This window comes from Schistocerca piceifrons, chromosome 5 (genome assembly GCF_021461385.2).
Source record: "Schistocerca piceifrons isolate TAMUIC-IGC-003096 chromosome 5, iqSchPice1.1, whole genome shotgun sequence".
In the NCBI taxonomy this organism is placed as follows: Eukaryota; Metazoa; Arthropoda; class Insecta; order Orthoptera; family Acrididae; genus Schistocerca; species Schistocerca piceifrons.
Genome location: NC_060142.1, coordinates 303,081,295 through 303,099,629, shown reverse-complemented (window position 1 = coordinate 303,099,629; position 18,335 = coordinate 303,081,295). Strand labels below are relative to the sequence as shown.

The 18,335-nt window shown below is 42.9% G+C and overlaps 1 protein-coding gene across 1 annotated transcript in view; it reads left to right on the top strand.

The window, feature by feature from the left end:
* The window catches only part of LOC124797828 (dnaJ homolog subfamily C member 13), a 344,782-nt gene that overhangs the window by 301,900 nt on the left and 24,547 nt on the right, over positions 1-18,335 (top strand). The window contains 1 exon segment of the mRNA XM_047260865.1: positions 11,780-11,965. Within this exon segment, the coding sequence (XP_047116821.1) occupies positions 11,780-11,965 (186 nt within the window).

Genomic DNA, 18,335 nt, shown 5'->3' with positions numbered 1-18,335 from the left:
GCCCCGACCTTGCTCCTAGCGATTTTCACCTTTTCCAGTAACTGAAACACCATCTTGGCGGGTAGCGCTTCAATGACGACGATAAAGTGAAAGCAGCCCTGAACTCTTGGCTGTCGGAGCAGGCGGCCGAATTCTTTGAAGAGGGAATTAAAAACTTAGTTGTACGGTATGACAAGTGCTTAAATAAACAAGGCAACTATGTAGAAAAATAGGCAAAAGTGTGTAGAATCAGAAAATAAAAGTTTTTTTACAAAAGTATTTGTATCTTTTTTAAAAAATAAAAACGGCCCTTACTTAAAAAACAACCCTCGTATAATGTAAATGGATAGATAAAAAATTTATTTGCCAAGTAGTGGCAGGGGATACACACACACACACACACACACACACACACACACACACACACACACACACACACACACACACTAAAGGATTTAACTTCTACAAGCTTTTGGAGCCAGTGACTTCTTCTTTTGACAGAAGACTTGAAGGGAATGGAAGAGGGGCAAAGGGAAAGGAATGGAGAGATTTAAGGAAAGGGGTACAGTTCCGAAAAGTCACCCAAAATTCCAGGTCAGGGGAGACTTATCGGACGGAATGAAGGAAAGAAGGAAGAGTTCTGGGTGATTTTTCTGAACTGTACCCCTTTCCCTAAACTTCTCCAGTCCTTCTCCTTCACCCCTCTTCCTTCCCCTTGAACTCTCCTGCCGGGAAAAGGAGCCACAGGCTCTGAAAGCTTGTAAAAGTTAAATCCTTTCATGTGTGTGTTCCCCTGCCGCTGCTTGTTGAGTAGATTTTTTTTTATCTGTCGATTTACATTACTTCATAAAAAGTGTTTCATAATAAAAAATCCCCCAGGGGGCTCACCACTCTTTGGCGGGTTCATGCTTGGCTACCACGGGGCACCAGCCCTTGTAGCATTTTTTCCCTTCTGTGCTGCATTTCTATCCTCTTGCTATTCTTTTTCCCCTCCCTTCAGGAACGTGTCTGGGGTATTATTGGGAATGTTCTGCACTCTATCGCTGATGAGCGAACTGTCTCACCTTTGGTTTTCACTCCCTTTTCCTTCCTTGGTTTCCCTTCTCCTCTCATTCCTCCACTTCAGCATATTAGGTGCCTCTTCTTCTTCTTCTTCTTCTTATTCTTCTTCTTCCTCCTCCTCCTCCTCCTCCTCCTCCTCCTCCTCCTCCCTGTGTGCTCCTGAAAGCTGGCCCACACATCTGACACGTAACAGGTGACTGGGTAACGCGTAATTCCCAGCCCTGGATCAACAGGCCCAGGGAACCCAGGGAAGAGTGATTGCCTGAGCAATAACCTTCCCAAATTGCCGATTGGTCCCTCTGTCAGGTGTTCGGGAGGTGTGACCTGAGGTGTGAACAATCACCTAAGGCGGGTGCACCCCCTTGTGAAGGGGACACCCAGTTGGAAGGAGCATGCCATCGGAGACGCTTGCAATCGTGGGATATTTCCTCACAATGAGTCAACCATCTTCCCATTCAGCATCTACAATACATATACGTAATGAGGCTAATGATTCAAAGACCCTTCCCGATGCACCACATTCCTCGTGGTCTCACATACTGAAGACGGTCAGTCCTTCAAAGCGGAAAATCCGTTTATTATTCAGAAAGGTGTAGATGCAATTGCTGGCCCTGTAAAATCCTGCTCTCATTTACAGATGCCTCTTTGATTTTGGAGACCACTTACGATTCTCAAGCACAACTGCTGCTTGCTGCCTCACTTCTCCATGGTTACCGTGTTCGTGTCGAGGCCCACAGAACTTTAAATTCTTCCTGTGGTGTAATTTACACCAGGCTGTTCAACAATCTAACCAAGGCTGAAATCCATTCTTACCTCTCTGATCAGGGTGTCATTGCTGTCCATCATGTAATGAAAAAGTTAGATTCCTCCTTAGTGCCCACCCACGCTGTCTTTTTCACCTTTGATAGAGTGGTGCTTCTGTCCAAGCTCAAAGCAGGCTATGAAATTATCACCTGCTGACCATACATTCTGAACCCGATGCGCTGTTACCAGTGTCATCGTTTCAACCACACTAGAACGTCTTGTTGACACCCAGCCAAATGTGTCACCTGTGGTAGGGACCTGTACAAGGGCGATTGTCCACCTCCTCCTCCTCCCCACTGTATCAACTGCAACAGCGGCCATTCTGCCTCCTCTCAAAGGCAAACAGTCTTCTACTTCACCACCTTGAAGATCCTCTTCGATGGTGTTGCCACTTGGTGCCTTAGCCTGGCCAGCCTTGGTGTGCACCAACAACTGTTTTTCAGCGTTGGACTCCACAGACTGAGCGCATAAGCAAGCTGATGCTTCTGTGAAGCCCATGGAACAGAATCATCCTGCTTCTGTGACGTGTAGTGGTGTCTCTTCCCCAGCTCTCTCTCGGCAGCTGCCAAGGTGACTCCCCTACATCTCTTCATCTTCATGACTCTCCTCCAATGGAACGTTCATGGCCTTTGGTCCCACAAAGAGGATTTATGGCTGCTTTTAGCGTCACAGCATCCCCTTGTCCTCACCCTTCAGGAAATGAAATAGTGCCCCCACAATCGCTTTGAGCTTTCACATTTTTTGCTGATTCATTTTGATATTCCCCCTGAGATCGGCATTCCATCTCGTGGAGGCGCCGTGCTGCTCATATGGGATGCCATTCATAGTCAATCCACCTCATGACTACCTATGATCTAGCTGTTGCAGTTCACCTTTACCTTCCCCACCTGACTTTTTCCCTTCTGTACCATATACGTCCCTCCATCATTCGCTGTCACCAGGGCAGACTTCCTTCTACTTATTGGGCAGCTACCTCCCCCATTTTTGCTACTCGGTGACCTTAATGTGCATCATCCTGTTTGGGGTTCTTCCAGGACCTATCAGAGAGGCGCCCTCTCAGCTGACCACCTTACCACCTTAACCTCTTCTGCCTTAACTCTGGAGCACTCACTTTCCTTTCCGGCTCCTCACACATTTATTCCCATGTGGACCTCTCATTGTGCACTGCCCAGCTTGCCCCCTGTCTTGAGTGGCCCGTTCTTTCTGACACCTACTTGAGTGACAATTTCCCGTGTGCTATCCGTTTGCTAACTCCTACCCCCATCTGCATGCATGCCTAAATGGCAGCTTCCTAAGGCTGACTGGCAGCTTTACTCCTTCCTGGCAACCTTTGAAGAATGAGATTTCCCCAGTTGTGATGACCATGTGAAATATCTCACAAATGTTATTCTTGTTGTTGTTGTTGTTGTGGTCTTCAGTCCCGAGACTGGTTTGATGCAGCTCTCCATGCTACTCTATCCTGTGCAAGCTTCTTCATCTCCCAGTACCTACTGCAACCTACATCCTTCTGAATCTGCTTAGTGTATTCATCTCTTGGTCTCCCCCTACAATTTTTACCCTCCACGCTGCCCTCTAATACTAAATTCGTTATCCCTTGATGCCTCAGAACATGTCCTACCAACCGATCCCTTCTTCTAGTCAAGTTGTGCCACAAACTTCTCTTCTCCCCAATCCTATTTAATACTTCCTCATTAGTTATGTGATTTACCCATCTAATCTTCAGCATTCTTCTGTAGCACCACATTTCGAAAGCTTCTATTCTCTTCTTGTCCAAACTATTTATCGTCCATGTTTCACTTCCGTACATGGCTACACTCCATACAAATACTTTCAGAAACGACTTCCTCACACTTAAATCTATACTCGATGTTAACAAATTTCTCTTCTTCAGAAACGCTTTCCTTGCCATTGCCAGTCTACATTTTATATCCTCTCTACTTCGACCATCATCAATTATTTTGCTCCCCAAATAGCAAAACTCCTTTACTACTTTAAGTGTCTCATTTCCTAATCTAATACCCTCAACATCACCCGACTTAATTCGACTACATTCCATTATCCTCGTTTTGCTTTTGTTGATGTTCATCTTATATCCTCCCTTCAAGACACCATCCATTCCGTTCAATTGCTCTTCCAAGTCCTTTGCTGTCTCTGACAGAATTACAATGTCATCAGCGAACCTCAAAGTTTTTATTTCTTCTCCATGGATTTTAATACCTACTCCGAATTTTTCTTTTGTTTCCTTTACTGCTTGCTCAATATACAGATTGAATAACATCGGGGAGAGGCTACAACCCTGTCTTACTCCCTTCCCAACCACTGCTTCCCTTTCATGCCCCTCGACTCTTATAACTACCATCTGGTTTCTGTACAAATTGTAAATAGCCTTTTGCTCCCTGTATTTTACCCCTGCCACCTTTAGAATTTGAAAGAGAGTATTCCAGTCAACATTGTCAAAAACTTTCTCTAAGTCTACAAATGCTAGAAATGTAGGTTTGCCTTTCCTTAATCTTTCTTGTAAGATAAGTCGTAAGGTCAGTATTGCCTCACGTGTTCCAGTATTTCTACGGAATCCAAACTGATCTTCCCCGAGGTCGGCTTCTACTAGTTTTTCCATTTGTCTGTAAAGAATTCGTGTTAGTATTTTGCAGCTGTGGCTTATTAAACTGATTGTTCGGTAATGTTCACATCCGTCAACACCTGCTTTCTTTGGGATTGGAATTATTATATTCTTCTTGAAGTCTGAGGGTATTTCGCCTGTTTCATACATCTGGCTCACGAGATGGTAGAGTTTTGTCAGGACTGGCTCTCCCAAGGCCGTCAGTAGTTCCAATGGAATGTTGTCTACTCCGGGGGCCTTGTTTCAACTCAGGTCTTTCAGTGCTCTGTCAAACTCTTCACGCAGTATCGTATCTCCCATTTCATTTTCATCTACATCCTCTTCCATTTCCATAAGATTGTCCTCAACTACATCACCCTTGTATAGACCCTCTATATACTCCTTCCACCTTTCTGCTTTCCCTTCTTTGCTTAGAACTGGGTTTCCATCTGAGCTCTTGATGTTCATATAAGTGTTTCTCTTATCTCCAAAGGTCTCTCTAATTTTCCTGTAGGCAGTATCTATCTTACCCCTAGTGAGATAAGCCTCTACATCCTTACATTTGTCCTCTAGCCATCCCTGCTTAGCCATTTTGCACTTCCTGTCAATCTCATTTTTGAGATGTTTGTATTCCTTTTTGCCTGCTTCGTTTACTGCATTTTTATATTTTCTCCTTTCATCAGTTAAATTCAATATTTCTTCTGTTACCCAAGGATTTCTACTAGTCCTCGTCTTTTTACCTACTTGATCCTCTGCTGCCTTCACTACTTCATCCCTCAAGGCTACCCATTCTTCTTCTACTGTATTTCTTTCCCCCATTCCTGTCAATTGTTCCCTTAGGCTCTCCCTGAAACTCTGTACAACCTCTGGTTCTTTCAGTTTATCCAGGTCCCATCTCCTTAAATTCCCACCTTTTTGCAGTTTCTTCAGTTTTAATCTACAGGTCATAACCAATAGATTGTGGTCAGAGTCCACATCTGCCCCTGGAAATGTCTTACAATTTAAAACCTGGTTCCTAAATCTCTGTCTTACCATTATATAATCTATCTGATACCTTTTAGTATCTCCAGGGTTCTTCCATGTATACAACCTTCTATCATGATTCTTAAACCAAGTGTTAGCTATGATTAAGTTATGCTCTGTGCAAAATTCTACCAGGCGGCTTCCTCTTTCATTTCTTAGCCCCAATCCATATTCACCTACTACGTTTCCTTCTCTCCCTTTTCCTACTCTCGAATTCCAGTCACCCATGTTATTCTTACTGCTGCAGAATGTCGTGTACCAATCCCTTGGTGGACTGAGGCATGCCGCGATGCAATTCGTGCATGGAGATGTGCTCTCTGTGTTTTTAACCACCACCCTATGGAGGCAAACTGCATTCATTGTAAACAGATGTATGCAAAGTGTCATTGCATTCTTCGGGATCTCAAAAGAGCTAGCTGGATTTCATTCACTAGTTCTTTTAACAGTTCCACACCTTCCTCTGTCATGTCGACCAACCTCCTATGGCTCTCTGGAACCAAGATCCATTCCCCAATTTCTGGCCTGACAGTAGCTGACAATATCATGTGGACCCTATTGCTATCTCCAACACCTTTTTTCACCATTGTGCGGAAGTTTCAAGCTCTTCCCACTATCACCCTGCCTTCCTCCATCAGAAACGAGTGGAGGACGCTTGGTTCCTCCATCAGAAACGAGTGGAGGACGCTTGGTTCCTCCATCAGAAACGAGTGGAGGACGCTTGGTTCCTCCATCAGAAACGAGTGGAGGACGCTTGGTCAATACCCTTCTACATCTACATCTACATTTATACTCCGCAAGCCACACAACGGTGTGTGGCGGAGGGCACTTTACGTGCCACTGTCATTACCTCCCTTTCCTGTTCCAGGCGCGTATGGTTCGTGGGAAGAACGACTGTCTGAAAGCCTCCGTGCGCGCTCTAATCTCTCTAATTTTACATTCGTGATCTCCTCGGGAGGTATAAGTAGGGGGAAGCAATATATTCGATACCTCATCCAGAAACGCACCCTCTCAAAACCTGGCGAGCAAGCTACACCACGATGCAGAGCGCCTCTCTTGCAGAGTCTGCCACTTGAGTTTGTTAAACATCTCCGTAATGCTATCACGGTTACCAAATAACCCTGTGACGAAACGCGCCGCTCTTCTTTGGATCTTCTCTATCTCCTCCGTCAGACCGATCTGGTACGGATCCCACACTGATGAGCAATACTCAAGTATAGGTCGAACGAGTGTTTTGTAAGCCACCTCCTTTGTTGATGGACTACATTTTCTAAGGACTCTCCCAATGAATCTCAACCTGGTACCCGCCTTACCAACAATTAATTTTATATGATCATTCCACTTAAAATCGTTCCACATGCATACTCCCAGATATTTTACAGAAGTAACTGCTACCAGTGTTTGTTCTGCTATCATATAATCATACAATAAAGGATCCTTCTTTCTATGTATTCGCAATACATTACATTTGTCTATGTTGCCACTCCCTGCACCAAGTGCCTATCCGCTGCAGATCTTCGTGCATTTTGCTACAATTTTCTAATGCTGCAACTTCTCTGTATACTACAGCATCATCCGCGAAAAGCCGCATGGAACTTCCGACACTATCTACTAGGTCATTTATATATATTGTGAAAAGCAATGGTCCCATAACACTCCCCTGTGGCACGCGAGAGGTTACTTTGTCTGTAGACGTCTCTCCATTGATAACAACATGCTGTGTTCTGTTTGCTAAAAACTCTTCAATCCAGCCACACAGCTGGTCTGATATTCCGTAGGCTCTTACTTTGTTTATCAGGCAACAGTGCGGAACTGTATCGAACGCCTTCCGGAAGTCAAGAAAAATAGCACCTACCTGGGAGCCTGTATCTAATATTTTCTCTTCTCCAAATCGTGAGTGCTACAATGCCGCCTTTACTATGAGGGAGCTAGATCATGCTCTCAGTTCATCCCAATCCTCCGCCCCAGGGCCAGATGCCGTCCACATTAAGATGTTGCAGCACCTTTATCTTGCGGGCAAGGACTTTCTGCTTAAGACATACAACTGCATCTGGGCAGAGGACACATTTCCTGGATGCTGGCGTAAAGCCACAGTCATACCCATACCTAAGGCAGTAAGGACAAAAACCTTCCTTCTAGTTACCACCCCAACTCTCTTACCAGCTGCATTTGAAAGGTGATGGAACATAGGATTCGTGCCCGGCTAGTATGGTGGCTCGAGTCTCGCAATTTACTAACGAATGCACAGTGTGGATTTTGAGTGCAGTGTTCTGCAATTGACCGTCTTGTTACTTTGTCCACCCATGTCGTGAATGGTTTTCTGTGGAAGTCCCAGACTGTGGCCATGTTTTTCGATTTGGAGAAGGACCGTGACGCCTGCTGGAGAACTGGTATCCTATGTACACTTTACACGTGGGGCTTCCGTGGGCACGTGCCCTGTTTTCTTCGAGCATCTTTACAAGATCAAGTTTTCAAGGTGGGTGTGGGTTCTGCCTTGTCAGACACCTTTATCCAGGAAAATGGTGTCCCTCAGGGTTCCATCCTGAGCGTTGTCCTCTTCGCTGTCGCCATTAACCCTCTAATGGCCTGTCTCTCGCCGGGCATCTCCGGCTCCCTTTTTGTTGACGATTTTGCCTTCTATTGTAGTTCTCCCCAGACATGTCTCACTGAGTGGCATCTGTTTAGCGCTATCTTGATCGCCTTTACTCCTGGAGCATTCACAATGGCATTCGCTTTTCCAATGACAAAACTGCATGTATGAATTTTTGGTGGCGCAAATGGTTTCTCTCTCCATCTTGGGCCTGTTGCCCTTCCATTCATTGAAACTATGAAAGTCCTGGGACTCATGCTCAATAGCCTCCCCTGTATCTTACCTGGCAGTCCTCTGTATGCCGTCCCTCAATATCCTGTGTGTCATCAATGGCCCTTTCTGGGGTGCTGATAGAACCACCCTTCTCCATTTGTACTGGTCCCTTGTCTGTTCGAAACTCCACTATGGGTGCTTTGTTTGTGTGTCTGCACGCCCATCCCTCTTATGCCGTCTCAACACTATCCACTGTCGTGGCATTTGTTCAGCCATGGGCGCCTTTTACACCAGCCCGGTTAAGTCTGTATGCTGAAGCTGCTGAACTACCACTGTCCTACCGCTGTGCCTTTCTCCTCAGCAGGTGTGCATGCCATTTGTCTGTCATGCGTGGCTACCCCTCCTATGCCTCCTTCTTTGATAAATCCCTCGATCGTGAGTTTGGGGCTCGTCCCTCTTCTCTATGACCTCCTGGAGTTCGCTTTCGGCACTTCTTACGGCAGCTTCACTTCACACTACCTGCAAATTTCCCAGTGGGTGTGAACCCTTCACCACCTTGTCTTTGTAAACTGGCCCATGTTAACCTTGGCCTTCATTCACTTCCTAAGGACATTACTCCAGCCTCGGTCTATTGCCTTCAGTTTCACAACCTTCGCAAGGAACTTTGTGATAGTACCTTTGTGTACGCTGATGGATCTCGGACTGACCATGGGGTCAAGTGTGCCTTCGTCACTGGCACCCGTGTCTTTTGATATCGGCTTCCGACACACTCCTCAGTATTTACAGCCAATCTCTTCACCCTGCATCACACCACGGAAAGTACATCCAGTGACACAGGCTTTTCAATTGTCCCCTGCTCAGACTTATTCAGTGCCCTCCAATGTCAATGTGCGCTGTACACTGCCCATCCCTTAGTGCAGTGGGTCCAGAAAAACTGTCACTTGCTCACTCTTGGTGGAGCCAGTGTCATGTTTCTGTGGGCTCCTGGTCATGTTGGGCTGCCAGGAAATGAGGCAGCTGACACTGCTGCCAAGGCTGCAGTCCTCGTACCTCAGCCTGTGAGTACTTATATTCCTTCAGATGGTCTCTGTGTTGCTGTCTGTCAGGAGGTGGTGTCCCTTTGGCATCGCCAATGGTCCTCCCTTCACGGAAATAAGCTTCATCTTATTAAGACTCTCCCTGCGCATTGGATGACCTTCTGTCGGACTTCCTGGTGGGAGGAGATTATTTTAATTCAGCTGCATATTGGGCACTGCCTTCTTAGCTATCGTCATTTGCTATGTGGCACTACCCCACCACTGTGTACATATTGCATCCAAATTTTAACTGTCCACCCCTTCCTGATGGACTGCCCCCCCCCCCCCCTTTTTTTTCCATTCATTTACATACCAGCTTGGGTTTGCTGTCTGATTTATCAGCCGTTTTAGCAAAGACGTGTGGGATGTCAACCTCGTTTTACTTTGTATCTGCCAGAGCAATATGGTGAAGGCCATTTAATTTTTAGTTTTGGACCTCCATTTCTGTATGGTGTCTTTTTAAGCCCTTTTTCCACATGCCTGCTTTTAGCTATCTTCTCTTCTGTCAATTAGGACTGATGTATAGTCATTTAACTCCTGTCTGTGTTCGTGTTCTTCTCTAGTTCTGACTTGGCCATTTATGACCCCAGTTGTTTTTTTTGCACACTAAAACAAAACAAAACGATAATAAAAAATGATCTCAAATAGTAGAAAGGTGTAGAAAAATTGTCACAATATTTTAATCCTGGATAGCTGATGCTAGTAAAAACCAAAATTACTGATGTTGTGTAGGGGGACAACACATCATTTTTAAACTATTGAAACTTGGCGCCATGGACTCAGATTTGTCGTGAGATTGCCCTGTTTGCCATTTGTCGGTTGATGGGCAGCCCTATGGTTGTTGGTTCACACATACAAACGTCCCTCGCTCCCTCACTGCCCCAACATGAAAACACACACACACACACACGCACACACGTCCTTCTACCTCCTCGACTTACTGTGGCAAAATACCTTCACTTTTTGCAAGAAACTCTACTTGGCCTGCTGGAAGATGTTCCCCAGGACATATAAGTCTACGCATGTGGTTGCAGCATGATGGAGTGCCCACACATAAGTCATGCTGTGCGCGGATATTTAAATGAACTCTTCAGTGGCCAAGTAATTGGCAGAGGTGCTTGTAGGAATTAATGGAGCGCATTCAATGTGCTGCCAATCACATCAGGGCAATGCAAGGGATCTTCGAAATATTTTGGCAAAACACCGTTCGACGTTACCAAGCTTGTGTTGCATCAGTGTGTCCACAGTTTGAGCACCTGCTTTAAGTAAACAATGTCCTAGCTACAAAAAGGCCCTTTTCAGGGCTGACACAATTTGTAAGAGACTTTCTCTATGCGAACTAACAGCTATTGATGATGGGTTTGTTCCGGTACGTCTTACCAGGAAACAACAGTGGATGTGTCGGGACCCTGGTAGATTTGTGCCCAGCCCCCCAGAGTAGAAGGCTGGTGTGCTACCACTGAGCGTGCAGGCCACCTTGGATACATGGCAATCTCCAGCAGGCAAAGTATTCTTGGTCATGCATTGTCCAGAGCATCCGGCAACAGGGCAATCCCGCAACCAATCGGTGTGTATGGCGCCATGTACCTGTAGTTTAAAAACTGTGTGTTGTTGACTTGCACAACATTAACAATTTTGGCTCCTATTGGCATCAGGTATCCAGGGTTAAAATTTTGTGACCAGTTTTTCTCCACCCTGTATATTTAAAATGTGTAGCTTCTCATAAAATATTATGTTTACATGAACATTCTATTGACAACCTAAGATAAAAGTAATCTGCACATTTTAAATATTAAGTAAGCATATGGAAGTTTTTAAATAATGTGATCTTGTTTAGCATGCTGTGGTGTGTGCATTAAATGTTCATTAAGTATGATTTGGTGAAATTTCCACCTCAGTCACTTGTAATGAGAGTTCCATCAGTTCACCAGTGAAGCTGCATGTGTTAGGCTGAATTAACTTACCTGCCCCTGTACTTGCTTCAGCAATGAAGTATTTTTACTGCTCTAAATGGCATATCAGAACATGTTTGGTACAGTAGCTCCACTTCCAGCTTTCTTAACTGGGAAATACCTTGGTCCCTTTTACACACAGACACATCCTGCCCTGCAATTATGGGTAAGGAACTGCCAGGAAATTTTTCCAAGCCAGTTTGTGAGCTAATGGCTTAAAATTTTTGCTCTTTATCTCTCTATATTCAGCATTCCTCACCAGAATGGCAGAAAACATTGAAACCTACACTCAAGAATTCCGCAGTAAACATTTGGATGTTTATGAACGTCTGTTCAAGCTACTCGGATTATATCCTCCACACTGTAATTACAGATCCACTCAAACCAAAACACAGGTGTACATACTGCAACCACTCATCATCTGAGTTATCACTTTGAAGCTAGTGATTATTCCATAACTAACATATTGCACATTAATTGACAGGTGGAACTGCTGGAGTTGGCAACAAGTGCTCTTGTGTGCCTGCTGCAAGCTCAGCCTGCCCTTGCGGATCATGTTCCTGCACTTGGACACATACCGAGAATCTGCCACCAGATTGTGGCTCAACTCCAGCAGAGTGCTGTGCCACGAGCTGCCATTCGGATTCTGCACCAGCTCGCAACGAGTGAGGTATGTATGTGCATGTTATACCTTCACATATTGCTGTACCTATATTGCTTCACTCTCAAATGTAAATTATTCAGGGGAGTCAGAAAGGCCTCCAAATTTGTTTTTATTGAAACATTTACACAAAATACCAGTCCATCACATATTTTCAACTTTCCCCATTGATTTCAATCAGGTTTGACATTTGTCCTTAAGTCTTCAGACCTTGTTGGCAAATTTCCATCAGTTTCCAGACTACAAGAGCAAGAAGAAAAAATTCTTGGTTTAGTAGAAAGATGGAAATTGTATCAATGATATTTCATTTTATTTATGTTGGCAGGGCTGGTTTAAGATTGAAGCAGCTGCTGTGGACGTCAAGTTGAAAGGGATACCTGAGGCTTCAAAGTCCATAGCTTGTTTACAGGGTGTGTCGTAATTAATAGCAAAAAATGACCTGGGTGAAAGTATATGATGATAGAAGAAAAATGCATTCCAGTAAACATGGGATTAGATTAGGTTAGTAAATATGGCTCTGCAAGTGAGCCATTTGTGAGATAATTAAGAATGTATGATTATGAGCTGTCACTGACTTTTGTATCAAATATAAGCCTAATTGGTACAAATGTATTTAGACATGAAGGAATCACAGACACTGGGTGTGAGCAGGCACTGATTGAAATCAATGGGAAAAGTTGAAAATATGTGCTGGACTGGTATTTGAACCCAGGTCTCCTGCCTTGTAAAGATTACATTTCAAATACACCTGTATATATTATAAACTAAAGTCCCCCCACCATGTATGTTGAGACTAATATCAGAAATACTGTAGGGATTTTGATACACTTCCAGTACTGTAGACTGATCCACAAGGAAGATATTTATATATAATTTATAATTATAGTAATGATGGTTTTGTAGTGTATCTATTGTTATTGATTCCATATTTAATAGGCATTTGGGGTACATATCATGGCTGATAGCAGTCACGAGATGGTCAGCTAGAGGAGTTGGCATCTGGCAGGAAAAGCAGTAAAGTACATAGTTGCTGCTACTCATAGAGAATTGAAGCTTGGCCAGAATCTGTAAAGATATAGACATATTAATACCTGCAGCCCTCTGCTGTGTTTTCTGCCTGTATGAAGGCTAACCTCTGTAGGGATTCTGATACAGTTTTTTCTAACAGATAGATCAATTCACAAGGAATATTTGTGCATATAATTTATTACTGTTATACCAGATGAGTTTTCCAGCTGTAAATGCCACGTACTACCTACGCAGAGCAGGGCTGGTTGCTGGTTTCTACCCGATAGTATTTCGTACTGAAGTCAACGGCACATAAAATTGGTAGTTTATGGAACCATGTTTATGGGAATGTTATTGCATGTATTAGCATATACTTTCACACACATCAGTTTTCACTGTTAATTGTGCCCCCCCCCCCCCCCCCCCCGTCACATGTCACATGTATATGTAATAATAAATTTCTTGTTCTAAGGTTATAGATACATACCGTATTTACTCGAATCTAAGCCGCACCTGAAAAATTATACTCGAAATCAAGGAAAAAAAAAAAAAAAAATCCCGAATCTAAGCCACACCTGAAATTTGAGACTCGAAATTCAAGGGGAGAGAAAAGTTTTAGGCTGCACCTCCAAATTGAAACAAAGTTGGTCTATTGTAATATGAGACACAATTTAGGTCAAATGAATGACGATACAGCTACAGTAGTTTGGTTCGAGTCGTAAGCTTAGCAGTTAAGCTTTACCAGGTAGCCATTGCTATGCGTCAGGTGCTCCGTCCGTATTTATACAGGTATCCTTCCTTTTTCATGTGCTTCGTCTGGTTTGAATCGATTGCTTATTTTTCTTTGATCTGATAAGTGTCGTTCTCCTTGTTGTAGGTGTTTACATCACTCTAGGCTTAAAATGCATTATTGTACTGTGTCATGCATTGTTTGTCGCATTCTGATAATGTGTGTTTACGACCTGTCGCCGCTCGTGGAATGGCTTGCTTTTGTGCGTGCTACTGCCGCTTACAATAAAAAAGAGGAATTGTCGCATTAGCGAAAAAATGGAAATTAGAGTCATCTTAGATTTAAAAATCTAGTCAATTGTCGTGCTTCATTTCTGACTGTATCACTGTTAGGCATAAGAATAATACCAATATAAACATGACATGATATGTAATTCTTCCGTGTTTGCTGTTGTCTCACACTAGTTTCGTAGTTTATTAGGCAGACAGGATTTAAATGAGATAGCAGTAAACACAAAAGAATACATGGCAAAATGTTTATATGCGTATTGTTCTTATGGGGAAGAGAATACTGCATGTGATTCACAATTCATAAAAGTTCCTATTATCCAACCATCTCTTCTCACAGGTAGGAAAAAATTCAGAACGTAGAGTTGGCCATATTGACAAACATCCCAAACAGTCCTGCCAGTCGGATTTTCGTAGTACATTGAAATACTGCTACATTAGAAGTTGAACAATACGGAATTTGTATTTACTTCATTGGATAATGTATGAAAATGCAGTGGTCGAAACTCGGGGTGGAGAAAAAAGCTCGTCTTACACCTTTTTTAAAAATTTATTTACTGACTCAGAGGTTTTGGCGCCAGTTTTTATCTTTGTGCCTGCAAAGCATGCCTATGTAGCGCTACATATATTCGACGGCTGAAATTAGTTGTGGCGGCACCTACATACATTTTTCAGAACTTCCGCTTACTTTGCACTTGATTCTAAGCCACAGGCGGTTTTTTGGATTACAAAAACCGGAAAAAAAGTGCGGTTTAGATTCGAGTAAATACGGTAAATCATGTCACGTGGCTCACAGCTTGTTTCCAATATTTGCATCTGACACAATATCAGTTTAAATTCATGCTGTCATCAGTAATCAAACCCAGGTGCACTGTGTGAACCTGACCATTCACTTATGGAGGGGGGTCAGAATTATGATATTTGTAGCACAAGTGAAACGCTTCTGAAAGGATATTAATAGCCTCCAAATATTTTGACTGATAAAATACAACAGCTTTTCGTAGCAAAATATGGAGCACTTTTTCAACCCTCAGTGATGAGGGATAAGCTGTTTATGAACACATGGTAATGCACCACAGCCAGTTGTGTTGCTTCCCTCCTCTACTCCCCAATGTGTTACGTCCCAACATTGTGATAAGCAAAACTTGACTCCAGACCACAGTGTTCAATAGTTCTTGTAGAATACCTTTGTCACATGCAGTGCATTGTTCTGTGTCACTTGTGCAGCACTGCTGTGAAGTTACTGTATATTTTTACTGTATTTGTAATGATGAACCAACTAACAAAAAAGTCTGAAAAAAGAAACTATGGTTGGTTGGTTGATTTGGGGGAGGGGACCAAACAGAAAGGTCATTGGTCCCATTGGATTGGCGAAGGATGGGGAAGGAAGTCGGCCATGCCCTTTCAAAGGAACTATCCTGGCATTTGCCTGAAGTGATTTAGGGATATCACGGAAAACCTATTTCAGGATGGCTGGATGCAGGTTTGAACCACTGTCCCTCCGATTGCAAGTCCAATGCGCCAACTATTGTGCCACCTCGCTAGGTGAAGGAGGAAAGAAGGAAAATGACTGATTTTTTTTTACATCATCTTGTTCAAGCAGAGAAAAAGCTTGCAAGTGTGTTATTTTTCCAAATAGAAAGACTGGAACTTTAGTTGATGACCTCACTACAGCTACAACTACCTCTTCAAGAACTGAACCATTGCTGATGCTGGTAGGAGATTATTTTTTAATAGTGTGTTTCAGGGTGTTCTGCCAAGTTGTTGTTTCAATTTTATGCACAATATTTCGATGACCAACCCAACCATCTTCTTCAGGTGCTGCAAGGTATGCTGTTATGTGTATGCACTGTATGGACTTCAACCTGTCTGGAAGCATATCAATAATCAATCAGTTGTGCTGAGAGAACGTGAGAGATCACACAACAGCTTATTTTATTTTCTTTCTTTCGGGTTTCTACAAAATGATGCATTTTATGTGAAAAATTGAATTTTGTGTGTGTAATTCAACAGATAGGTTTCTCAGCAAAGAAGTACAAGTGATATGATCTTTAATAAATGAAGAGTGGCAGTCCTAAATGAATTTTTGAAGACCTTCTGTATCACTCTTACAAGACAGAATCTGCACAGTAGAAAAATGTTAAAGTGCATTGACCTATAAGAGGGCTGTCCAAAAGATCAGTTAACTTAAAAGGCATACACCTTGCTCTTATAAATCAATGTAATACTATAATTTCTGTGGGGCAGTGGTGCATTGTTGTGCTTGTCTGTTGTGAGATCAGCAGTTCTTACATGTGACCTCTCTAATGTGCATTTTATCTTTGTGTTGCTTGTAAGTTCTATGCTTCACCAAATGCCCTTGTATTTGTAACATTCATGAACAAAAGTTAATTTTGTACATTCAAAAGCTACATACAGTTACTTATGTGAATAAACGAAGAGGCCACATAATTGGTGACCCTGTCTAAGAACTTCCATGCTTCCACATGAACAGCATTTTTGCATATGGCAGAAATATGCATTCATGCAATGAATTCCATTTGGAGCTTGCTCTCCTTTGTCAATTCTGAACACGAAACCTATGCAGGACAACAAAAATGACATTAGTAGTGCAATGCCCACATTTCACAACACCGTGAACATTTTTGCTGAGATGGGAGATGATGATAAGTCAGACTTAAAGAGCGTCTCAGCTCAGATTAATAGCATTGGTTTGCAGCCATATGTAATTATGAGCTCTACAACAGAGCTGTGACCACAGTTTCGAGTAATGAGCTTTTCATCTGCTGGATCCAGCAGTTCATCCACAACATGCCTGCAATTAAAGTCCCTGCTATTTGTATACAATCAACCACAAACTTGGTTTGTGATGATAGAGAACATATTTCAGCAACACGTAACCAATGACCATGAGAAATTTACTTTGGTGATAAGAAATTTGAATGAAGGGGAAAAAAAAACACTGTTTTGATATTGAACATTTTAGTGCAACCACTGTTAAATTTCTCACTGTATGAAATCCACCAACTTCATAACCAGACAACTAATATACCAAGAGAAATGTGATGATAAGCCCCTTTCCGAGTTCAGAGTTCTAGTGACATCTACACAAATTAGCAGAGCGCTCCATTTTTCAGATGATTTTTTGCAGTTCAGACATATGCCGAATGATAGTACCCCCTAGGGAAATGGCAGCTAGGGACAGGAATTGAGGGAGCAGGGTACAACCAGCTGCAGATTGTAGTGTATGTTGGAATGAATGATGCCTGCCGTTTGGGCTCAGAGGTCATGCTTGGATCATTATTGTGACTGGCAGAGAAGGTTGAGAAGACGAGCCTTGTGCATGGAGTGTCAATGAATCTCACAATTTGCAGCATTGTCACCAGAACTGATTGTGGGTCTGGTCTGAGTTGAATAGAAGGACTGAACCAGAGACTTTGAAGGTTCTTGGAAAAGCTAAGCTGCAGTTTCCTGGACTTGGGCCATAGTGTTGAGAACTGTAGGGTCCCCCCCCTCCCCAAGTAGGTCAGACATGCACTACACATCAGAGGCTGCTACCCAGTTACTGTACATGGGGTGCACACAAGGTTTTTTTAGATTGGTGACTCTCCATCCAACCCAGTTGACAATAGCTGTAGGAAAAACAGAAGTATCACTGTAAGATCGAAAGAAATGCCTCCCACTGGGGAGAATATTAAAATTCCAATGGTTAACTGCCGTAGCATTTGCAACAAAATGTCATAGTTTGAAGCACTCTTTAAAAGCAGTGAAGCTCACATACTACTGAGTATAGAACTGGCTGAAACCTGAACCTGATGGAAGTGAGGTTTTTATGGAAAATTTTAATTTATATCGACAAGATAGCAAAATGGAAAATGGAGTTGGTGTATTTGTCACAGTAGACAAGAAACTCAAATCCACTGAGATGGAAACTCAAGCTGCATGTGAGATTGTTTGGGAAAAATATATTGGATCTAATGGCAACAAATACACTTGAGCTCTTAGAGGATGTCCACATCCAAACTGCTATTAGTGACCACGATGCATTTGCAGCAATAGTGATCACTAAAGTACAAAGGACAACAACTGAACATATATGTTCATTAAAGTAGATAAAAAATCAGTAGAGTCATATCTCAGTGAGGAACTTGAAACTTCAGCACAGGGCAGGAGCATGTAGAGGAGTTGTGCCTCAAGTTTAAAAGACTAGTTGACCATGCACTAGATATATGTACCAAGTACAACTGTTCATAATGGGAAGGAACCTCCATAGTGTACAGTCACGGTAAGAAACTTTGAAAGAAACAGAGGTTACTGCATAATAGGCTTAAAACAAAAAATGTACGGGCTACAA